Source organism: Alternaria dauci, chromosome 10, assembly GCF_042100115.1.
Source record: "Alternaria dauci strain A2016 chromosome 10, whole genome shotgun sequence".
In the NCBI taxonomy this organism is placed as follows: domain Eukaryota; kingdom Fungi; phylum Ascomycota; class Dothideomycetes; order Pleosporales; family Pleosporaceae; genus Alternaria; species Alternaria dauci.
Window position 1 is genome coordinate 1191656 of NC_091281.1, and position 17709 is coordinate 1209364.

General features: G+C 50.6%; 7 protein-coding genes across 7 annotated transcripts; 3 read left to right on the forward strand and 4 right to left on the reverse strand.

The window, feature by feature from the left end:
• Positions 1 to 487: 487 nt before the first annotated feature.
• ACET3X_009805 (mitochondrial 54S ribosomal protein uL10m) lies at positions 488 to 1543 on the reverse strand (the record flags this gene model as incomplete). The annotated part of the gene is made up of 1 exon (XM_069455961.1): positions 488 to 1543. The coding sequence occupies one exon, from the start codon at positions 1541 to 1543 to the stop codon at positions 488 to 490; it is 1056 nt and encodes a 351-aa protein (XP_069302638.1).
• Positions 1544 to 1661: 118 nt separating this feature from the next.
• ACET3X_009806 (uncharacterized protein) lies at positions 1662 to 4685 on the forward strand (the record flags this gene model as incomplete). Its single annotated transcript, XM_069455962.1, has 7 exons — positions 1662 to 1687; positions 1920 to 1929; positions 1985 to 2057; positions 2105 to 2148; positions 2200 to 3618; positions 4100 to 4133; positions 4186 to 4685. 7 exons carry the CDS (start codon positions 1662 to 1664, stop codon positions 4683 to 4685), a joined length of 2106 nt encoding a protein of 701 aa, XP_069302639.1.
• A 4398-nt stretch (positions 4686 to 9083) lies between these two features.
• On the reverse strand, positions 9084 to 10586 carry ACET3X_009807 (uncharacterized protein; the record flags this gene model as incomplete). The annotated part of the gene is made up of 2 exons (XM_069455963.1): positions 9084 to 9332; positions 9387 to 10586. 2 exons carry the CDS (start codon positions 10584 to 10586, stop codon positions 9084 to 9086), a joined length of 1449 nt encoding a protein of 482 aa, XP_069302640.1.
• Positions 10587 to 11365: 779 nt separating this feature from the next.
• ACET3X_009808 (uncharacterized protein) lies at positions 11366 to 12574 on the reverse strand (the record flags this gene model as incomplete). The annotated part of the gene is made up of 3 exons (XM_069455964.1): positions 11366 to 11661; positions 11716 to 11947; positions 12008 to 12574. 3 exons carry the CDS (start codon positions 12572 to 12574, stop codon positions 11366 to 11368), a joined length of 1095 nt encoding a protein of 364 aa, XP_069302641.1.
• Positions 12575 to 12745: 171 nt separating this feature from the next.
• On the forward strand, positions 12746 to 14975 carry ACET3X_009809 (uncharacterized protein; the record flags this gene model as incomplete). Its single annotated transcript, XM_069455966.1, has 5 exons — positions 12746 to 12936; positions 12992 to 13162; positions 13221 to 13457; positions 13513 to 14161; positions 14209 to 14975. Exons 1-5 carry the CDS (start codon positions 12874 to 12876, stop codon positions 14973 to 14975), a joined length of 1887 nt encoding a protein of 628 aa, XP_069302642.1. The 5' UTR covers positions 12746 to 12873.
• A 422-nt stretch (positions 14976 to 15397) lies between these two features.
• ACET3X_009810 (uncharacterized protein) lies at positions 15398 to 16402 on the reverse strand (the record flags this gene model as incomplete). The annotated part of the gene is made up of 4 exons (XM_069455967.1): positions 15398 to 15546; positions 15601 to 15824; positions 15915 to 15934; positions 16400 to 16402. 4 exons carry the CDS (start codon positions 16400 to 16402, stop codon positions 15398 to 15400), a joined length of 396 nt encoding a protein of 131 aa, XP_069302643.1.
• Positions 16403 to 16734: 332 nt separating this feature from the next.
• Positions 16735 to 17236, forward strand: ACET3X_009811 (uncharacterized protein; the record flags this gene model as incomplete). The annotated part of the gene is made up of 4 exons (XM_069455968.1): positions 16735 to 16855; positions 16911 to 16959; positions 17047 to 17180; positions 17232 to 17236. 4 exons carry the CDS (start codon positions 16735 to 16737, stop codon positions 17234 to 17236), a joined length of 309 nt encoding a protein of 102 aa, XP_069302644.1.
• Between the last annotated feature and the right edge of the window lie 473 nt (positions 17237 to 17709).

The window sequence follows — 17709 nt, forward strand, 5'->3', positions numbered from 1 at the left end:
GAGGCGTAATCGGTGGCTGCTCCATCTCAAGTGTGTCACATGGCGACTTAGATGTTTTTGGCTTGCGATATGTGCCAGGTGACGGAGACTGGATACCATGGGCGAGACATTGACACGCCTGAAGACGTGTGGTATCGCAGCTTGTGCGAATGAGTGGCCGATAAGGCGGTAGTTGGGGCGCTCTTGTGATTCTAGATCTGAGATGATGAGATCATGGACTTCGTTGGGTATATGCATTGTTGCGGACAAGAGTTTTTTTGAACAGAAAAGCAGTTTCTCGACCGTGGCTGCTTCTTAAAGAAGCTCAGTGAGTCAACAGCAGGCAGTTGCAGCGGGCCTAACGTCACATGACTATATGGTAGACGACCAAGTACTACTCTAGCACGTTGGCTGTTCTCTGAAACTGCGATTATAACAAAATGGCCTATAGTTTCAGATGGCGCTCTTTGATTCTTACAAGTCATAATGTACACACCTCAACATGCTTCTATGACTGATTTTCGTCACTAGCAGGTCCTTTCTCCTTGTCCTCCATATCCATCCTTCGTCCTTCGACAGTGAAATACAGACTCCTACTCGCGCCCTCCAAAGCACTGGTGAGGCTTCCACCAATACCTTGTAGCATTTGCACAAGCTGTGCTCGGAGGCCGTCGCGACCTCCAGGAATGCTGCCCACCCATTTGGTGCCGTCGACGTCGAAGACCTTGCCTTCTACTCTGGCACCCAAGAGCATCAGTTTCTGGAGACCAGCTTGTACCGCTGGTTCGTAGTAGTCTGGGCTGGCTTTGCGGCTTGGGGCAGGGAAGTCGGGCTTTGAGGGCGCAAGGATGGACAAGACAGCCTTGAGGTATTGGGGCGCGACATCGGGGAAGGATACAACGGCGAGAGGGCCTGAAAGCAGAGGCTCTAGTTCCAACTTGAGCTTCCTGTTGTTTGCGATTTCGTGTGCCCGTCTTGAGAGACCGTGTGTGAAGCGCTCGTCCTCTGCGGCATGACTTATCTGCGGTATCTGGGCGCTCGTCGGTGTGCGCGGGTCTGTGGGGTGCTGTGCATGGTCCAGCGTCGATTTCTCTGGGTGGAAGAACTCGACGACTCTCATTGCGCTTGCGAAGATGTTTGTCTGGATGACCTGCATCTTGACCTCGTCTGCAAGCGTCTCTTGTCCATTCTTGGCTCTCTCCGCATCCAGCTTGCGTAGTGCAATGGCCAATTCCCTTCTTATGCTCATCCACTCGACCGCCTTGACATTGTTGTGCTGGAATATCAGGAGCAAGGGCGACGACTTGAGGAGCGACTGATACTGCCGGTGCAGCTGCGTCTTGCGCACCTCTGGCGGCTTGTGGGAGGGCGGTTGGGTGGGCGGGTATCGTAGCACTGGGGGCGCGGCTTTGTATGTCTGCTGAAGGGGAGGAGCGGGCGTCGTGGCTGAGGCAGTTGCTACCGAGGCGTAGGTTGCGATTGCGGGTAGAGAGATTGGGTGGGCAGGCTTGGAAGTGGTGCAGGCACCGAGGGCGCGTGGCCTGATGCGTATCCTTGGAGGCATTCTGTGCGGCAATTAGCCCTCTTCTTGCAGATGCAGTCTCTGTCGAGGAATTGGAATGCTTACGTGAGATGTGCTCGTGAAGCAAGTGAGAGACGGCTTCCCGTCTCCAAATATTTCCATGCACCTTGAGATTCAGCATGGTCTGTGCGCAATTCCGAGAGGGCACATCTCCCGCGCGCGCGTCGGAACCATCTACAACCCATATCACGTTTCACCTTTTTGTTTTCTGTCCAAACTTGACTAGGCTGTTTCAATCCTCCACCTCGACTCTGATGACACATCGACATAGTTGTGCGCGCATGTTGTCTTCCGTCTGTAGGGCTGCATGGCAACCGCGAATACAAAGAACACCAATTCATTGCTCTCGACATGTTAGATATATAGCGGTAAGTCTGCTCAGTTGTGAATCTTACCATAACCCAAATTCTAACCATCATCAAGTCCGACTCAAGAAATCGATTATCCAAATTCTGGGCACCAACTGGTGGTATATCACCACAAGACGGCGAGCAAGGTACCAACATTACACAGTACCAATCCATCTTGACTGATGGATTTCAGATGAGTCTCACTCCCTCCTTGTCCGGGGTGGCTTTTTGCGCCAGGTAAATCTTCACAACCTCTCCATTTCGATCACCACAACTTATCACGTGCAGGCACATTCTGGAGTTTTCCACCTTCTGCCCATAGGTCTACGCGTACAAGACAAGCTTGAAGCCTTGATTGATAAGCATATGGGCTCTATTGGTGCTTCAAAGCTCGCACTTTCGTCCATAACCACAGAAGCTCTATGGCGGCAAACTGGTCGCTACTCCGCCAACTCAGAACTCTTACGCATCAAAGATAGGAGGGAATCCGGCTTCCTGCTATCGCCGACCCATGAAGAGGAGATCACAGCACTTGTAGCCGGTATGGTACATTCTTACAAAGATTTGCCATTGAGACTATATCAAATTGGACGGAAATACCGCGACGAACGAAGACCGAGACAGGGCTTACTAAGGGCCAAGGAGTTCATGATGAAGGACCTCTACACCTTTGACTACTCAACAGAATCTGCCCTAAGGACATACGAGGAAGTACGGAATGCCTACAACAATTTGTTCAACGAGCTCAGACTGCCTTACCTTGTTGCCGATGCCGATTCTGGCAACATGGGAGGCAGGCTAAGCCATGAATATCACTTTGTTTCACCAAAAGGTGAAGACAACGTATGGTCTTGCAACTCATGCGACTACGTTGCCAATGAAGAGCTTGTGGAGAAGAGCAGCCAAAATCCAGCGTCAGACAACGAGAGCTGGCATGCTTTCACTGGAATTAGCGTCGACAAGAAGACAAAGATCAATGTATGGATCCCACGTCCGGCCTCGGCTGCGGCAACAATAGCGAATCACGGACATGGACATGTCAATCTACATGCTGTCAAGAAAGCACTTCCAGAGAACATTGAACTAGATACTGGCATAGAGTCCTCATCGCTCCCTTCTTTGCTTCAAAAGACCACTGATATCATCAACCTCTTCGACCCGTCCCTCGCCTTCGACAAACACGATGAATCCCTTCCCAACCCTCAATCCTCCGACCTAAACCTTACAACCATTGAAACTGGCGATCCATGTCCTCGTTGTTCCGACGGAAAGCTCAGTGTCCAAAAGGCTATTGAAGTAGGTCACACTTTCCACCTCGGCACCCGATACAGCAAGCCCCTCAACGCAGTAGTTGCGTTACCAGACCAAAACCTGTCATCACCGATCCAAATGGGCTGTCACGGCATCGGTGTTTCGCGCATCATTGGAGCTGTAGCATCGCTTCTCTCAGATGCCAAAGGCCTGAATTGGCCGAGGGCCATAGCGCCCTACGAAGCCGTCATTCTCACATCTCCACAAACTGAGGAGAATGATGCGACAGAGGTGTACGATACGCTTTACAGTGAATCTCGGAATGGAAATGTAGATCTTGTACTAGATGATCGGTCAGGAAAGAGCATAGGATGGAAGCTGAAGGATGCCGATTTAATCGGATACCCAGTCGTCATTGTCCTAGGCAGGAGTTGGAAAGACAAGAGGGAAGTTGAGGTACAGTGCCGAAGACTAAATTTCAAAAAAGATGTCAGTCTAGGTGATTTACGACAGCAAGTTTTGGGGCTGTTGGAGCAGTTGTAGTATACCCATACAACACCTGCAGAGTCTAAGTGAGGATTAGTGGTAGGTTCGAGCGTGGGTGTGTCAAGCAGGTATGCTCTGTGTTATAACAAAAATTGAACGCCGGCAAGACCAAAGCTCCAGGCTCATGGCTTCAACGGAGGCGGAGTGGAGAGCACTTTTGTAGTTTTTCGCGAGTATGTAGCGCAGGCTCATACTGGTGCACTCAAACTATCGCGCTAGCTGGAAACATCATGTCTCAAGCGCTTACATTTATGTCTTGCGAGCTCTTGCCGCAACAACTTCCTGCATCGTTACGTCGATACACCATCTCTTCACCACAAGCTCCGATTCCCACCCACCGTTGTCAGTCGTCATGAGTGAGCCTTCCAACACTCTTGTACCTATCCTTCAGGCAATCGCAATCATTGCGCCGGCCGTATACACAGGTAATGTAACCTTTGAGACATCTCTAAAGACCAGCTTAACACATACGTTCAGGCTTCACTTTCGCATACAGCCATGTCGTCATGCCACCCCTCATCACGCATGCCCCACCCAAACTCCTAGCCAAACAATGGCTTCAAGCCTACCAATTCGCACCCATCTTTGTCGCCCCTCTCATATTGACAGGCGCTTCGAGTAATGCTTTCCTCGCCTATGTCTACAAAGGCTCTTTTTCTTCAGCAAAGTTCCTGTATGTTGTCGCCGCAATCACGAATGCTAGTATCATCCCGTATACGGCGCTGTACATGGAGCCTGGAGTGAATGGTGCAGGGAAATGGAAAGTGCAGAAGATATTACAAGACGAGCAGGTTGTGTTGAAGGGAGTCGGACAGGGAACGGACAAAGATACGGCGAGTCAGGCGGCAAAGCAGTGGGCTGAGCAAGTGGATATGAAGACTATTGCTGAGACGTGGGCAAGAACGAATGCCTGGCGATACATCATCACCGCGATCGCTACCGTTGCCAGTGCGACTGCATCTGTTATGAGAAGCTAGATAGAGTATCTGCGGTGTCAATGTTGGATGCTGACGATTGTTTTTAACTCCATCAGAGACAATATTTGTATCATATCATGCCAGAAAGACTTTGTCTGCATCTCTCGATCGTTCCCAACCCCTCAGCCTCTCCACACCACTGTTCCGGACACCCATACTCCCGAGCAATGCTCTTGGTAACCTTCATATGCTCTCAATCATGTGCATCCAAAGGTTGGTCTACAATCTCAGGCACATGCTCATTGTCGCTCACTTCATCTAATATCTTGCGTTAGAAGCTGAGAGAGAGATATGGAAAAATTGTGCTGATGCAAGTTTTGTATTTCGACTCTCGGTGTTGGGATATATGTTACGGGTACTTTTCCAAACACAGATAGACAACTGCACATCTATGCCCCCTCAGCTAATCGTACATTCAAACGTTATACATGAAATGATGCATTCGCATCGACTGAAGATACACTCTTTGGCCAAGAGCAGATAGCATCGTGCGCCTGTCAACGACACATAACTCCTAGCCATTCAATAAAAGTGCTTTCGACCTTTTGAGCCAAGCTCCTTCTTGATAAATGTGTTCGATGTTGACTCTGACCACGGATAAGAGAAGTTGTCTAGCCTGGTACGAAATTTCGATCTTTTTGACATTTGCGGAACGCCCGGAGTGTATAGTGTTTGTTTCTTCTCGGGCTCTGATCGTGGCGTATCAAATGTATCAGGCGCCTCCGAATCGTGTTCGGTTGTATTCACCTTGGACCTCTCAATGCCCGAACCATAATAGTCATACCGGACGAATGGTCTCGCATTGGAGTCCTGGTTTCGGGGGGCCCCCTGCAACGAGTCACCTGATCCAGCATACTCTTCACGCGTGGCTCCACGAGTTAGTGGAGCGCTTCCAGTCAACTGCTCCGCGAGAATTCGAGAATTCCGTGAACGGCGTACATTGGCGGTACGGTTGTAGGGACGTTTGGTAGGCTTTGATGATGAACCTGCAGTCTCGTTTGCTTGCCATATATCCCTGTGTGACTTAAGGATATCTCTTTCTAGTTGTCCGACATCCTCGGTGCTGACTACTTTCTCTCCATCTTCGTCAGAACTATTAGTAGCCGAAGCGTTCACAAAGCTTGTGTCTTCCAAGTGGCTTGAGAGCTCTTGAAGAGCCTTTTCACGGTTGTTACTAGCCACCGGAGTGCTCTCAGTGGGACTGGGCTGCTCCGGAGAACTCGAAAATTTCTGAACTGAGACTGGGTCTGGAGATATGACTGTCTTGTTCTCTGCTGACTCATGAGCAGTAGAAGTCTTCTGCTGGGATGCATCCAACGTGGGAAGGCCTGTATTCTCAAAGGAATCCGAGAGTTCCTGGGTTGGAGCTAGAGCGCTGGATGTGGCTGGATCAGTTCCATCAGACCCGATGGTAGGATTTCTCTCCTGTTCGAGCTTTATTGATGCAGGAACCCACTTTTCATGTATGGATTTCACGTACTTTGCCGTCGTAGGTGTTGACTCGGGCAACAAGCTTGCTGGTGCTTGTGTTTTATCTTCAATAGACTCAAGTGGAGCCACTTCATCTTTCTGGGGCAGCATCTCCACTGGTGTTTTCTTCCCTAATAATCTGGCCTTCGTCTCGTTGTAGAGAAGCAAAGTGTCTGCGTTTACACCATGTTTCCTCAACAATATGTTTCTCTTCTTAACTGCCTGCTGCCACCATCTTATTCTACTTATCTGGTGGAAATAGGGCAAACCCGCCAATTCTTCCACGGGTAGCTTGTCCTGCTCCAGATGCGTATCCATGGCATCGGTCTGTTTCGGTTGGCCTTCAGCTCTGCAATCCGTCTCTTTCTCCGGCGGTGACGTCTGCGGACCTTGGGCGTCTGGCTCATACGGACTGTCTACCTTTTCTTCGTCCTCGATGCGAGATGCCGGTGGAAGCTGTCGTCCAGAGTCTGCTGTTGGGCCAGAGCCATCGTCAAGTAGATTGCCCTCCTTTGATAGCCTGTTGGCAGCTGCGACCGCGCGCCGTTTCGATTTCGACTTGAGTGCTGGATTGCGGCTCTCTGACTGTGCTTCTTCGTTCAAGCTCTGACTGTTCTCTTTGTCCGTCTTGAGTTGTTTCTGCTCTGTCTCAACTTGTTTCTGCTCCGCCTTGACTTGTTTCTGCTCTGTCTTGACTTGTTTTTGCTCTGTCTCGGCTTGTTTTTGCTCTGTCTCGGCTTGTTTCTGCTCCGTCTTAACTCGTTCCTGCTCCGTCTTGACTCGTTCTTGCTCCTTCTTGTGTTCTTTCGCAAGGCGGCTCCGTTCCTTCCTACGTCGTATCTTCTCCCTTAATGTTTCTTTGGGAAGCTGCGTGCTCACTCGCTCTGCCACCACAATACTTTTCGTTTTCCGCAAATCGTTTACTTCTTTCTGTTTGTGCACGTCCTGTGACTGAGCATCTGCCTTCAAGAGTTTGTGGGTATCAAGCGCGGCTTTTGTGGTGACTTCTTTGACAGTGTCCATGCTTTCTCCAGAGTCCAAGTACACAGCACCAAGGATAGCTTCAACCGCCTCGGCAACCTGGTTTGCGCTAATGACATTAAACTGCGATGGATTGCAAATTAAGTTCTCTTTTATACCAAGTGCTTGCCCCCTGGTATGGAGAACACTTCTGGTTTCTGATTCTAGCAACATCACTGAGTAATCCGCTGCCTATCGTCTTAGCTTGGATATACGAGTTATGCGTCGAACATACCTCTGGTGTTTCCCGTTTTATACCAAACATCGCATAATGCTAACCCGAGAACGCGATCACCTAGCAGCGCCAGCCGAACGTTTTTGTCAACGTAATAAGTTTTACCTTTGAAGTATAGTGGTATAATCGATGCCGTGAGCTTCAGCGCCTCGACGCACAGCATCTTGTTTTTGAAGGTGTATCCTATACGTTCCTCAACATGCCCCACCTTCGCCACTGCATTAAGTAGATCATGATAGATCCTTGGCGGAGGTATATGCATCTGCAACCGCTGGGCCTCAAGCTCCAGGAAAATCTGATCTCTCCTTTTAAACAGGTCTGGAACACGAGCTTCTGGATCAGAATGCGTGCTATTCTGTTTCTGGCTGGGTAGGGATTTTTTCAGATCCCGTGTTAATGGGTTATTCCAGCCAGAGAGTCTCCCTGGTACGCGGAAACGAAAACGTCTCAATGTTCCAAGCCATATCTGCAACCTAGAGGGCATCTTGGAAGAGGTGCGTGACCTGCACTCTGGGAAGACTGAGGTATGTCAGTACTTTGCTTTACCAGATACGCGGCGTTTTGATTGGCTGACAGGGTACAAATCACATGGTACGTACCGGCGCAACTTCAGTGGTCAACGAATATTTCATGGCCGGATGCCGGAGTCGAAATGCTTTTTCTCATGCCACACTCAAGATGTGTGGGCCTGATGCTTGGTTTTGATGGTGTCGATGACAGAGGAGGAGTGAGAGACATGTAGGGTCTACCAATATTATGGACGAAAATCTTTAGTGCATCGCCCGCACAGACAATCCTTGCCGCCTCTCTAAGACGAACGTTCCCTAGGCACTGCGCCGAGCTCCATCAACAACACTTAGATGACCATGCACGTCATGGTTCCTCGTCAAAGTCAACGAAAAAAAAACTACCCCAAGACAACACAAGCAACCACGCAAACGGTATAGAAGTTACCAACGTTCGCGTCCCTGACGATTCTCTCACTTCCAGGACTACGTATCTGAACTAGTACGTTGATAATGTTTCGCAGAAGCAGCGAAATCACTGTCAAGGCTGCCAAACCTTCTTAATACTGTAATCAAAACATGTACAGAACCGGCATCTGTATCCCTGTCAAGTCATTGGTTTAGTGGCGACCCGTCTATGCCACCGCCATTCTCTAAAGTAGGCTTGTCGACATGCAAGCAACGAACAGAGTGAAGACGTTGCTGGGTTGCAGGATAGTCTGAAAGCCAAAGTTGCCTGCATGATCTGTCCTCCTACAAAAACCACAAAAACGCAGCTGTAGCGATGGGAACTGCAAAAGGCGCTTAATATGCTAGTGCCACGTATTATATTGCAGGTGGTATGCATCAGGTACTTAATGGCATGGCATGACATGACGATTTAGTTTTGAGCGCTAGTGTATGGTAGCGAAGTCGAAGAGAGCTCTTGTGCTGTCAATTTCATCACACGTAACCTTGGAATCATTGCGCTAACCACAAGAGTACTCTTCACATTTAGATTTGGAATCTTACTTTGCATGTACCTAACACCAAATCCTCTGATAGCAAGGATCAGCGGTCCTTTCCGTCAACAAGAGGGAACGACGTGCGGGCGAGAAAACATGGCGAGTTCAAATTGGGAGCCTTCTGGCCGGTCAGAGCAGCTACTTTGACCTTCAGTCTTCCGATTTACAACACCGGCATCAGTGGTTTCTTCGCTGGCCGCACGCTCTTCGGATTGCAAAACACGTTCGACGGATCGATTTCCGCTTTGATGAGCTCCAGTCTCTCGACGTTACTACCCCAATACAGCCTTGCGCTGTCCACGCCTAATGCAGGATTTGCATAACCTGCATACGCTCCTTTATCGTGATTTGGTAATGCATCGATGATGATTGCGTTCACGTCGGTAAGAAACTTACGAGTCTGGTCATTCACCTGGCGAATCGTCAACAAGAATCCTCTCCGAGTAAATGTCTGTGAATATCTTGCCTTTCCAAACAGATTTACAGCATACGATTGGTGGTAGAAGAGCGCGTCACGATGTCCGTACGCTGTAGCATCAGGTGCCACGTGGTTGATAGCGCCGCCCTCAAGGTCCCAAACGATGAACCACAGCGCACTGCCTTTATCTGCTTCTTCAATATGCGTGAAGAGCCTATCGACTGTATCGTCGGGTATTATATCTTTCTCTGTGTATGCGAGAGATTTGGCGTAGAAGTTGGACTGGATGCCACCCACGATCTTCAGAGCCACATCCTCGCCCCAATGACCTACCACACCAAGCCAATCTTTGAGTACTATCGAGTCAAATTCTGAACTCGAAGGAAGACGGGAGGTGATGTTCAGGCTGTTGAATTCAGTCTGGCTACCAAAGAACGTGCCCGTGATGATTGCGCCGAGTTGTTCTGTCAATATGTATTGACTCGCAAATTTCCTAGAAAGTTTGGGATCAGAAACGAGCTGTTGCCACTTCTTAAATGCCTCAGCCTTTGTTGTAGCAGAGCCGCCCTGAAAATTGTACGAGTAGAGCACAGCTTCACTAGGCTCAGCCTGCGTACGGACCTTGAACTCTGTGACTATCCCAAACCCGGCTGTGGCTCCCTTGATCGCAAAGAAGATGTCTGGATTCTGTTCTTCCGAAGCACGCACTGCTGTCGAGTTGGCCAGGACCACCTCTACCTCTTCCACGTGATCGAGCGAGGATCCCCACATGCGCGATGTCGGTCCCAGGCCACCGATCGTTGCATGGCCTCCAATGCCTACTTGTGGACAAGTACCATGGGCAATGGCGCGCTTGCCGTTGTCGTGTAGTCGCTTAGTGACATCGACTAAAAGCGTCCCACCACCGATAGTAGCCTGCCAGGTAGACTCATCCATGGAGAACTGCTGGAAAGACTTCATGTCGACCACAATGGTGTTGTCCTGACCACCTATACCGTAGTTGGCGTAAGAGTGTCCACCGCACCGCGGCTGGACTTTGAGGCTGTTGTTCACGGCGCATTTGACTATTGCGGCGATCTCGTCGGTACTCTTTGGGTACGTAATAGCCGCTGGTGGTACCGGTATATCGAGGTTGTACGGCTTGACGTGTGCAAGTTGGAAGAATGGCGTATTCTTGAAAGCGACATTGTCTTTTCCAATGGCCTTCTCGAGACACTTCTGCACAGGAGAACTGGAGGTATTACCCATAGTATAGCAGGAGGGTCTCTGGTCAGAATGTCAGCTACTTGCTGATCCTGAGCTGGGGCTGAATGTATTGGAGGGATATCTCGGCGTTGTCAATTTGAATGTTTGAGAACACATGTGAAGGTGCATGGATGCGGCTCTAAGTTGCTTTCAAGCTAGGCCGCTGACGGTGCCTTACGTGCAATTGCGGTTGCTTTTAGGTGGAATAGGTGTGATTCGAGGAAGATGAAAACCTGTCTGGACATTAAGAACAATGTTGTGGACAGGCAATGCATTCACCGTCCGGATACTTAGCAAACACTCGCCCAGTTATCCAAGCTACGAATAGGGTCTAACTGTGCGACTTAAAGCGCTATTTGCGCTACAAGTGTCATCCGCGTGGTTGCGACAAGTCTACAGACACTGGATGGCCGGTTCTGGGCAAGGCGTCTGTGAAGCGTGAATGGCCAGCATTTAACGATGATTGGCAAGGCGTAATGGTGCCACGCCTGCCGTGCATGTTTCAGTCTCGGCCCACCACACATGGAGTAATTTACAGCGAATCCGATGGTCGGTAACGTACCTTTCTGCGACAACCGAGAAGGATTTGTGCTGGTCTGTAGGGATTGCGCAAACCTGGAAGTGGCGAATGAGTGCGTCGCGAGTCGAGGATCGCTCCAGGCCAACTCCTGCCTTTGTTGTCTTCACAAGATAATTGACTGCTGATTTACACTCTCACTAGGCGGTCACAGTGAAGACCGAGGGTGTATTTGTGTGTCGCTTCCATGGCTGTCTCTCGGTACTCAATACCATATGCTTCGTGTTCGATGATGTGGTATCACGTCTGCCTCTTCTTTCTCCTTCTCTTTCGCAAGGTCATACAGGAAGAAGTCGATGAGAATAGCGTTGACCCTGGCGTCTGGTTTGAGCTTCAGAATCTCCCGACGGAGGAGCTCTGCAGCCCAGATGCTGCAACCCCGTATCTGCATCTCCCAAGAATGGCCGGATTCGATGATGCCCTGACGGCGTATCTTGTTCTCGAGCGGCGGGCAGTACCAGATTATGCCTAGTGAATGTAGCATCTGCGGAATGCGGTAGTCTGTAGAAGCGTCATTTAGTCTGGACTACGAATATAGATGACGCTCAATCATACCTGCGAATACGGTGATCTTGTCAATGTCATTGAACTCTCCGTAGCCCTCACCCTCGAACGCAGCCCATAGATCTGCAACGAAGATCTGGGCTCGCTTCAAGAAGCGCACTTTCTTATTCTCAAATCTACCTTCATCTCTGAAGCAGTTGAACTTTTCGGCAAGCAGGTTCACGAGACGGGCTGCAGAGTGGTTTGCATCTTCAACGAGTGTGATGACACTACCATCGAATTCCTGCAACGTTAGTCATAAGTAAAAGTGCTTTCATGTGCTCGCGATGCATGACAAACACACCTCGTGTAGGATTTGTCCAGCTTCTCTGAGACATCGCACCCTCTGCTCGAACAAGGGAATCTCCTCGTCGGTACCCGAAGTAAAGATGGTGCGCAGAATTTGGTCTGAACATTGTTCCTCGTCGAGCCAAAAATCCGGGCTAGTGATTGGGATATCTTGTTCCAAGGCTCGCTGCAAGATTGCAACCAGACTCCAATATCCAGTCCATCTTTTCCCCTTGTACACTACCGCGAACCGATCTTGCTCGTTCTTGTCACTCCAGAAGCTGAAATTCAAGAGGTCCATGGTGAAGATGAAGTTCACGGTGGTCTCATCCTTTGCTTTTGGGTGTAGCTCGTGCTCAGACCAGGTCTTTGTCGTGTAATTCCGCTTCTCCATCTCGTCAAAAACCAGCTGCGCGGCGACCTTTGTAGATCGCATGTCGAGCGCAACGTCCATGCTGTTGTCGCAGATGAACTGGGCATTTTCCAAGACTCCCGTTTCGGGAGGACCTTGATCTCTGGCAGCGCCGCCCCAGTGCTTCCGCATGAGGTCTAGCAGCTCCAGGTCGACGTCGTCGTCGGACATGGTGATGATGGTCAGTGAAAGGCGAGCAGTGTGTGTCCCAGCGCGTTCAAGGTCGACGATCCACTCATAGGGCGGCTCGTTTAGGTGCCAAGCTTCGGAGGCTGAAGGCAGGCGGCGCAGGCCCAGCCAGTGGAGCGGCGCTACTCAGCTGCACTGACGTCTTTCACCTGTCGCCTTTACCTCGAGACTGGCCGCTCTCCAACTTTCGCACATGTCGTAGCCTCGCCCACAACACGACGTAGCTTTCGTCCATCTCTACCCCTCCACCCCTCTCCCCCTCTCCCCCCCTCATCCGCGCAATGGCACGCGACAGGTTTGCCCGGCAGAGCCTCGGCGGCACGCTCCATCAGCGCATCAAAGAGGTAGCTCGCACCACGGCGCAAAACATGCCATGGCCCAGTCGCTAATCGCATCCAGGCACGCGTATTGATGGTCGGAGCTGGCGGCATCGGCTGCGAGCTGCTCAAGAACCTCGTTCTCACCGGCTTCGGCGAAGTCCACATTGTAGACCTCGATACCATCGACCTCAGCAACCTCAACCGCCAGTTCCTGTTCCGCAACGAGCACATCAAAAAGTCCAAAGCACTGGTATGGCGACGACGCTCCTTGAAAAGAGGCGTCTGGCCTTGCGCTAACTGCCTGATAGGTTGCGAAAGAGTCGGCCGGCAAGTTCAACCCCAACGTCAGCATCGTAGCGTACCACGACAACATCAAGGATGCCCAATTCAACGTCGCATGGTTCCAGAGTTTCGGCCTCGTCTTCAATGCGCTCGACAACTTGGACGCGCGCCGCCATGTCAACAAGATGTGTCTCGCGGCCAATGTTCCGCTGATTGAGAGTGGCACCACTGGCTTCAATGGACAGGTTCAGGTCATCAAGCGGGTGCGCAACACCGCCCCAACTCGCTTGTCAATCCTCTGTGCTGACTGCGCCATAGGGCGAAACCGAATGCTACGACTGCACACCCAAGGACGCACCCAAGTCATTCCCCGTGTGTACCATCCGAAGTACGCCCTCGCAACCCATCCACTGCATAGTCTGGGCAAAGTCCTATCTGTTCGCCGAGATCTTTGGCACCTCAGAAGACGACGCGCCCGAGCTAGACCATAGCGAAGATGCCGACAACGCAAGCGAAGTCGCCAACCTACGAAAGGAAGCACAAGCGCTGAAGCGAATTCGCGATTCCATGGGTTCCCAGGGCTTCCCGCGACTTGTTTTCGACAAGGTGTTCAACGAGGATATCGAGCGGTTGCGGAGCATGGACGACATGTGGAAGACTAGGAAAGCGCCAGAGGCATTGGACTACGACACGCTTATGCAGGAATCGCTGGGTGTGGGTACAGGAATCGCACAGCAAGATCAAGTCACATGGAGTGTGGCCGAGAACTTTGCCGTCTTCGTCGACAGCATCAAACGACTCAGCACCCGGCTGGAAGAGACGCGCGCAAACGCCGATGTTGGGAACTCAGTACCTATCCTCAGCTTCGACAAGGACGATGTGGACACGCTAGACTTTGTCGTTGCGAGTGCGAACCTGCGCTCGCATATCTTCGGCATACAAATGCGGTCCAAGTTTGACATCAAGCGTAAGAAGATCACGTACACTGTCGGAACGGCTGCTAACAAGACACAGAAATGGCTGGCAATATCATTCCTGCGATTGCGACTACAAACGCCATGACTGCCAGTCTCTGCGTCCTACAAGCTTTCAAAGTCATGCGCGAACAGCTCGACACAGCCAAAATGGTCTTCCTCACCCGTAGCACTGAGCGCGTCATCTCAAGCGAGTCACTGCGACCACCGAATCCCCACTGTGCTACTTGCGGCGTATGCTACGCCACACTGCATGTCGACCTACCGCGCGCGAAACTGAGCGATCTGATCAATACTACTTTGAAGGACCAGCTGGGCTATGGAGAAGAATTTAGCGTCAAGCGAGATTCAGATATACTCTACGATGTCGATGAAGACATGCATCTCGACAAGACATTCGAGGAACTTGGCCTCAAAAGCGGCACCTTTCTTACAATCTCCGACGACTCGGAAGAGGATGGGAAGGTTGATCTAGTACTTTCTGTGATACACCAAGATTTCACTGAGAACGCAAACCCACTGAGGTTACCCGACGAGGTCAAGATTGCTACAAAGCCCAAGATGCCTGCACCAGAGACTAACAACCATGCGACTGTCAACGGCACCGTTCCAAACGGTCATGTCAAGGACGCCAGCAATGGACACATTAACGGTGCTGCAAAGCGTACAGCCAGCGAAGCAGGTCTCCAGGACGAGCTCGTTCGAAAGAAGGGCAAGGTCATGGAGGAGTCACAAAAGAAAGACGATGGCCATGTCACTATCAAAGACGACAAGAATGACGGAGCGATTGTCATCGATGACGACTGAGCAACTTAGCGACATGCTCGGCAGTTGGTCGCAAGTTGGCGTACCATCATTAACTCCGTTGGCGACTACCAAAGTATTCGATATGCTTGACTCTTTTTGTCCTGACATTGGACCGTAAGCGTTGGAGCCTGATTGTTTATGTTCGATTACACCCATCTTACCACATCCCTGCACCTGGAACTACGGATCGGTATTCGATGCGCTTTCGGTGCGCGCATAGCATATAGATTTCCTTTTCCGTACTGTACAACAGCCGGCCGTTCCAAGTTGTCGCCATGGACATCTTTTGGATTCATAGGCATGCCTCAGTCTAAGGAGCATTTGGTGGAAGGGAGCACATCTGGGAAATACCACCGGGCCGTCTTGCAAGGCCGGAATGGCAACTCATTGGGAGAATCTCAAATATCGCAGTAGTAAATGACTCAGACGGCAGATAAGCCGCCATCCAAATTCAACACACAGTTGTGTGCATATTTGTTCTCCACGAGAAACAGTGCTGCGTGAGCAATTTCATCCGGTTTGCCAAAACGATTCAACGGTATACGTTGTTGGAGCTCAAGGGCATTCAAGTCTGGTGTTGATCGTCAGAAAGTAACAACCTGCGTCGATATATGATTCGACGCACCTTTTGTCATATCCGTTTCCACGTATCCCGGTACAATGGCATTGACGCGGAATTTGTGACTCGCATACTCGGTAGCCAGAGCGCGAGTGAAGCCCAAGACTCCCGCTTTCGATGCTGCGTACGCAACAGCCCCATAACCGCCTTGCAGGCCTAGCAGCGAGCTGACATTGATAATGACTGGAACATCGGCATCGTCCTTACCCCTCCCTCCTAGATAGCCGTTTCTGTGACAAAAGTAACATGGTCAGCATATATGCATACTGATAGAGGAGCCAGCGTGCGTATATACACGACTACTGAGTGGGTTGCAGTACCGTAAGAGAAACTTTGTCCCCTGCATCATAGAAGTTAGATTGGTTTTGATGATGCTATCAATTTCCCCTTCAATCAACGTAGAAAATAGCTTTGCCTGTGTTATACCGGCACAATTCACTACCACGTCGATGTGAGAAGGATGAGTGGGATATTTGCGTTTGTCTGGTCGGGGAAGGCGGGTAGCAAATTGGCTAGAGGGACTCAGCGACCAGAAGTTTGAACCTCCAGATATGTTTCCAGCTATGTGTCCGTGTTGGTATGACAAGCTCGATGTTTCGGATGGTTTGGACGCCTCGCTATCGGTAGGCGACACGTCGGATCCGGAAGATGGCAAAGGCGATAGGCTTGCTACGGCTTTTTTGAGGTTTTCTTCTGAGCGCGAGATTAGGGTGCAGCGGTATGCTTTTTTGGAGAATAATTGCGCAATTGCGAGACCGATGCCTCGGCTACCACCTGTGATGAGGACGTGTTTTGGGCGACTTGCCATGGTGGGTTTGGTACTTTTCGGCTTTGAACAGCGGTCGGTACGTTGGTCAGGGGAGAGAGTACCTGGGATACAGTCTTCGTTTCAGCGAGGGTCGCAATAGTTCTACTCCCTTGAATTTTTAACGAACAAGGCAGAGGGGGAGACACAGAAGTAGATGATGTAAGCCATATTGCGCCCACGCGTGAAAACGTGACAGCGCGACGCCTCCGCAACTTCCCCGCGAACCCACCACCTCTCTTACACAACGTCACACTCCACATCTCAGACTCGACATAGCACCCTCCGACCATCCCGGGCGCTCAACCGAGTTTCATCATACACTACAGACAATCATGGCTGACGACAAACCTACCGAATACGTCACTCTAGTCTCCAACGACGGCTTCGAGTTCAAGATCCTCCGTTCAGCAGCATGCATAGCAGGGACGATTAAGAAGGCACTGGACCCATTGTGTAAACATCCCTCCCTCATATACATGCCATATCACAAGCTAACAATCTACCCCAGCTGGCTTCAAAGAAAACGAGGAAAACACCGTCCATCTCGCTACGATCAAGTACGTCTTCCCGAACGCTCTCCTTGCCTGATAGCCATAGCCCCGACAACCGAGATATGTATGGAACGCCTGGTTAACACAACCCAGTGGCGTAGTCTTGGAAAAGGTGTGCGAGTACCTCTACTACAACCAAAAGAACGCTGAAAGCAAAGATGTCTCCGACATGGACATTCCGCCTGAACTCTGCTTGGAGCTGTTGATCGCGGCGGATTACCTGGATGGTACGTTAACAATAGTTGCGTCGGGAAGGGGCGCTTGCTGACGATTGCTAGTGTGAGAAGACGACTGAAATACCCGCGATAGGCTGGTTTATCCTCCCCGTCGCCTATTTATGCAAAGACGCAGAGTACGTGGGTATGCTGTTTTAGTCATGCACGCGCGCTTGCACAATTGTGTTCCACGAAACCGCCGATGCGAGACGGGAGCTTGATGTGGAAGAGAGGAACAAGACATATGCTACAAGGAGCGCTCCTATTTGGGCTGAAGGAAGAGGGAAGACGCCCTGCGCACAGCGTAGTTCGGGAGCCATGTAGTCTATAAGCAAGCAAGTCTAAAGGCCGACGAAAGTATCGGTGAAAATGAAATGGAAGTGCTTCCCAATGGGCCTGCACTCCGTTCTACAGTCGCGGTGACCATCTCTCGCTGCTCAAGAGTCTCCATGCATCTCAGCCTCTTTTGCCTTTACAAAGTCCGAGTCAAACCCAATCAATTCATTGTTCAGCGTGCTGATTTGTGAATCAAAGGGTTGAA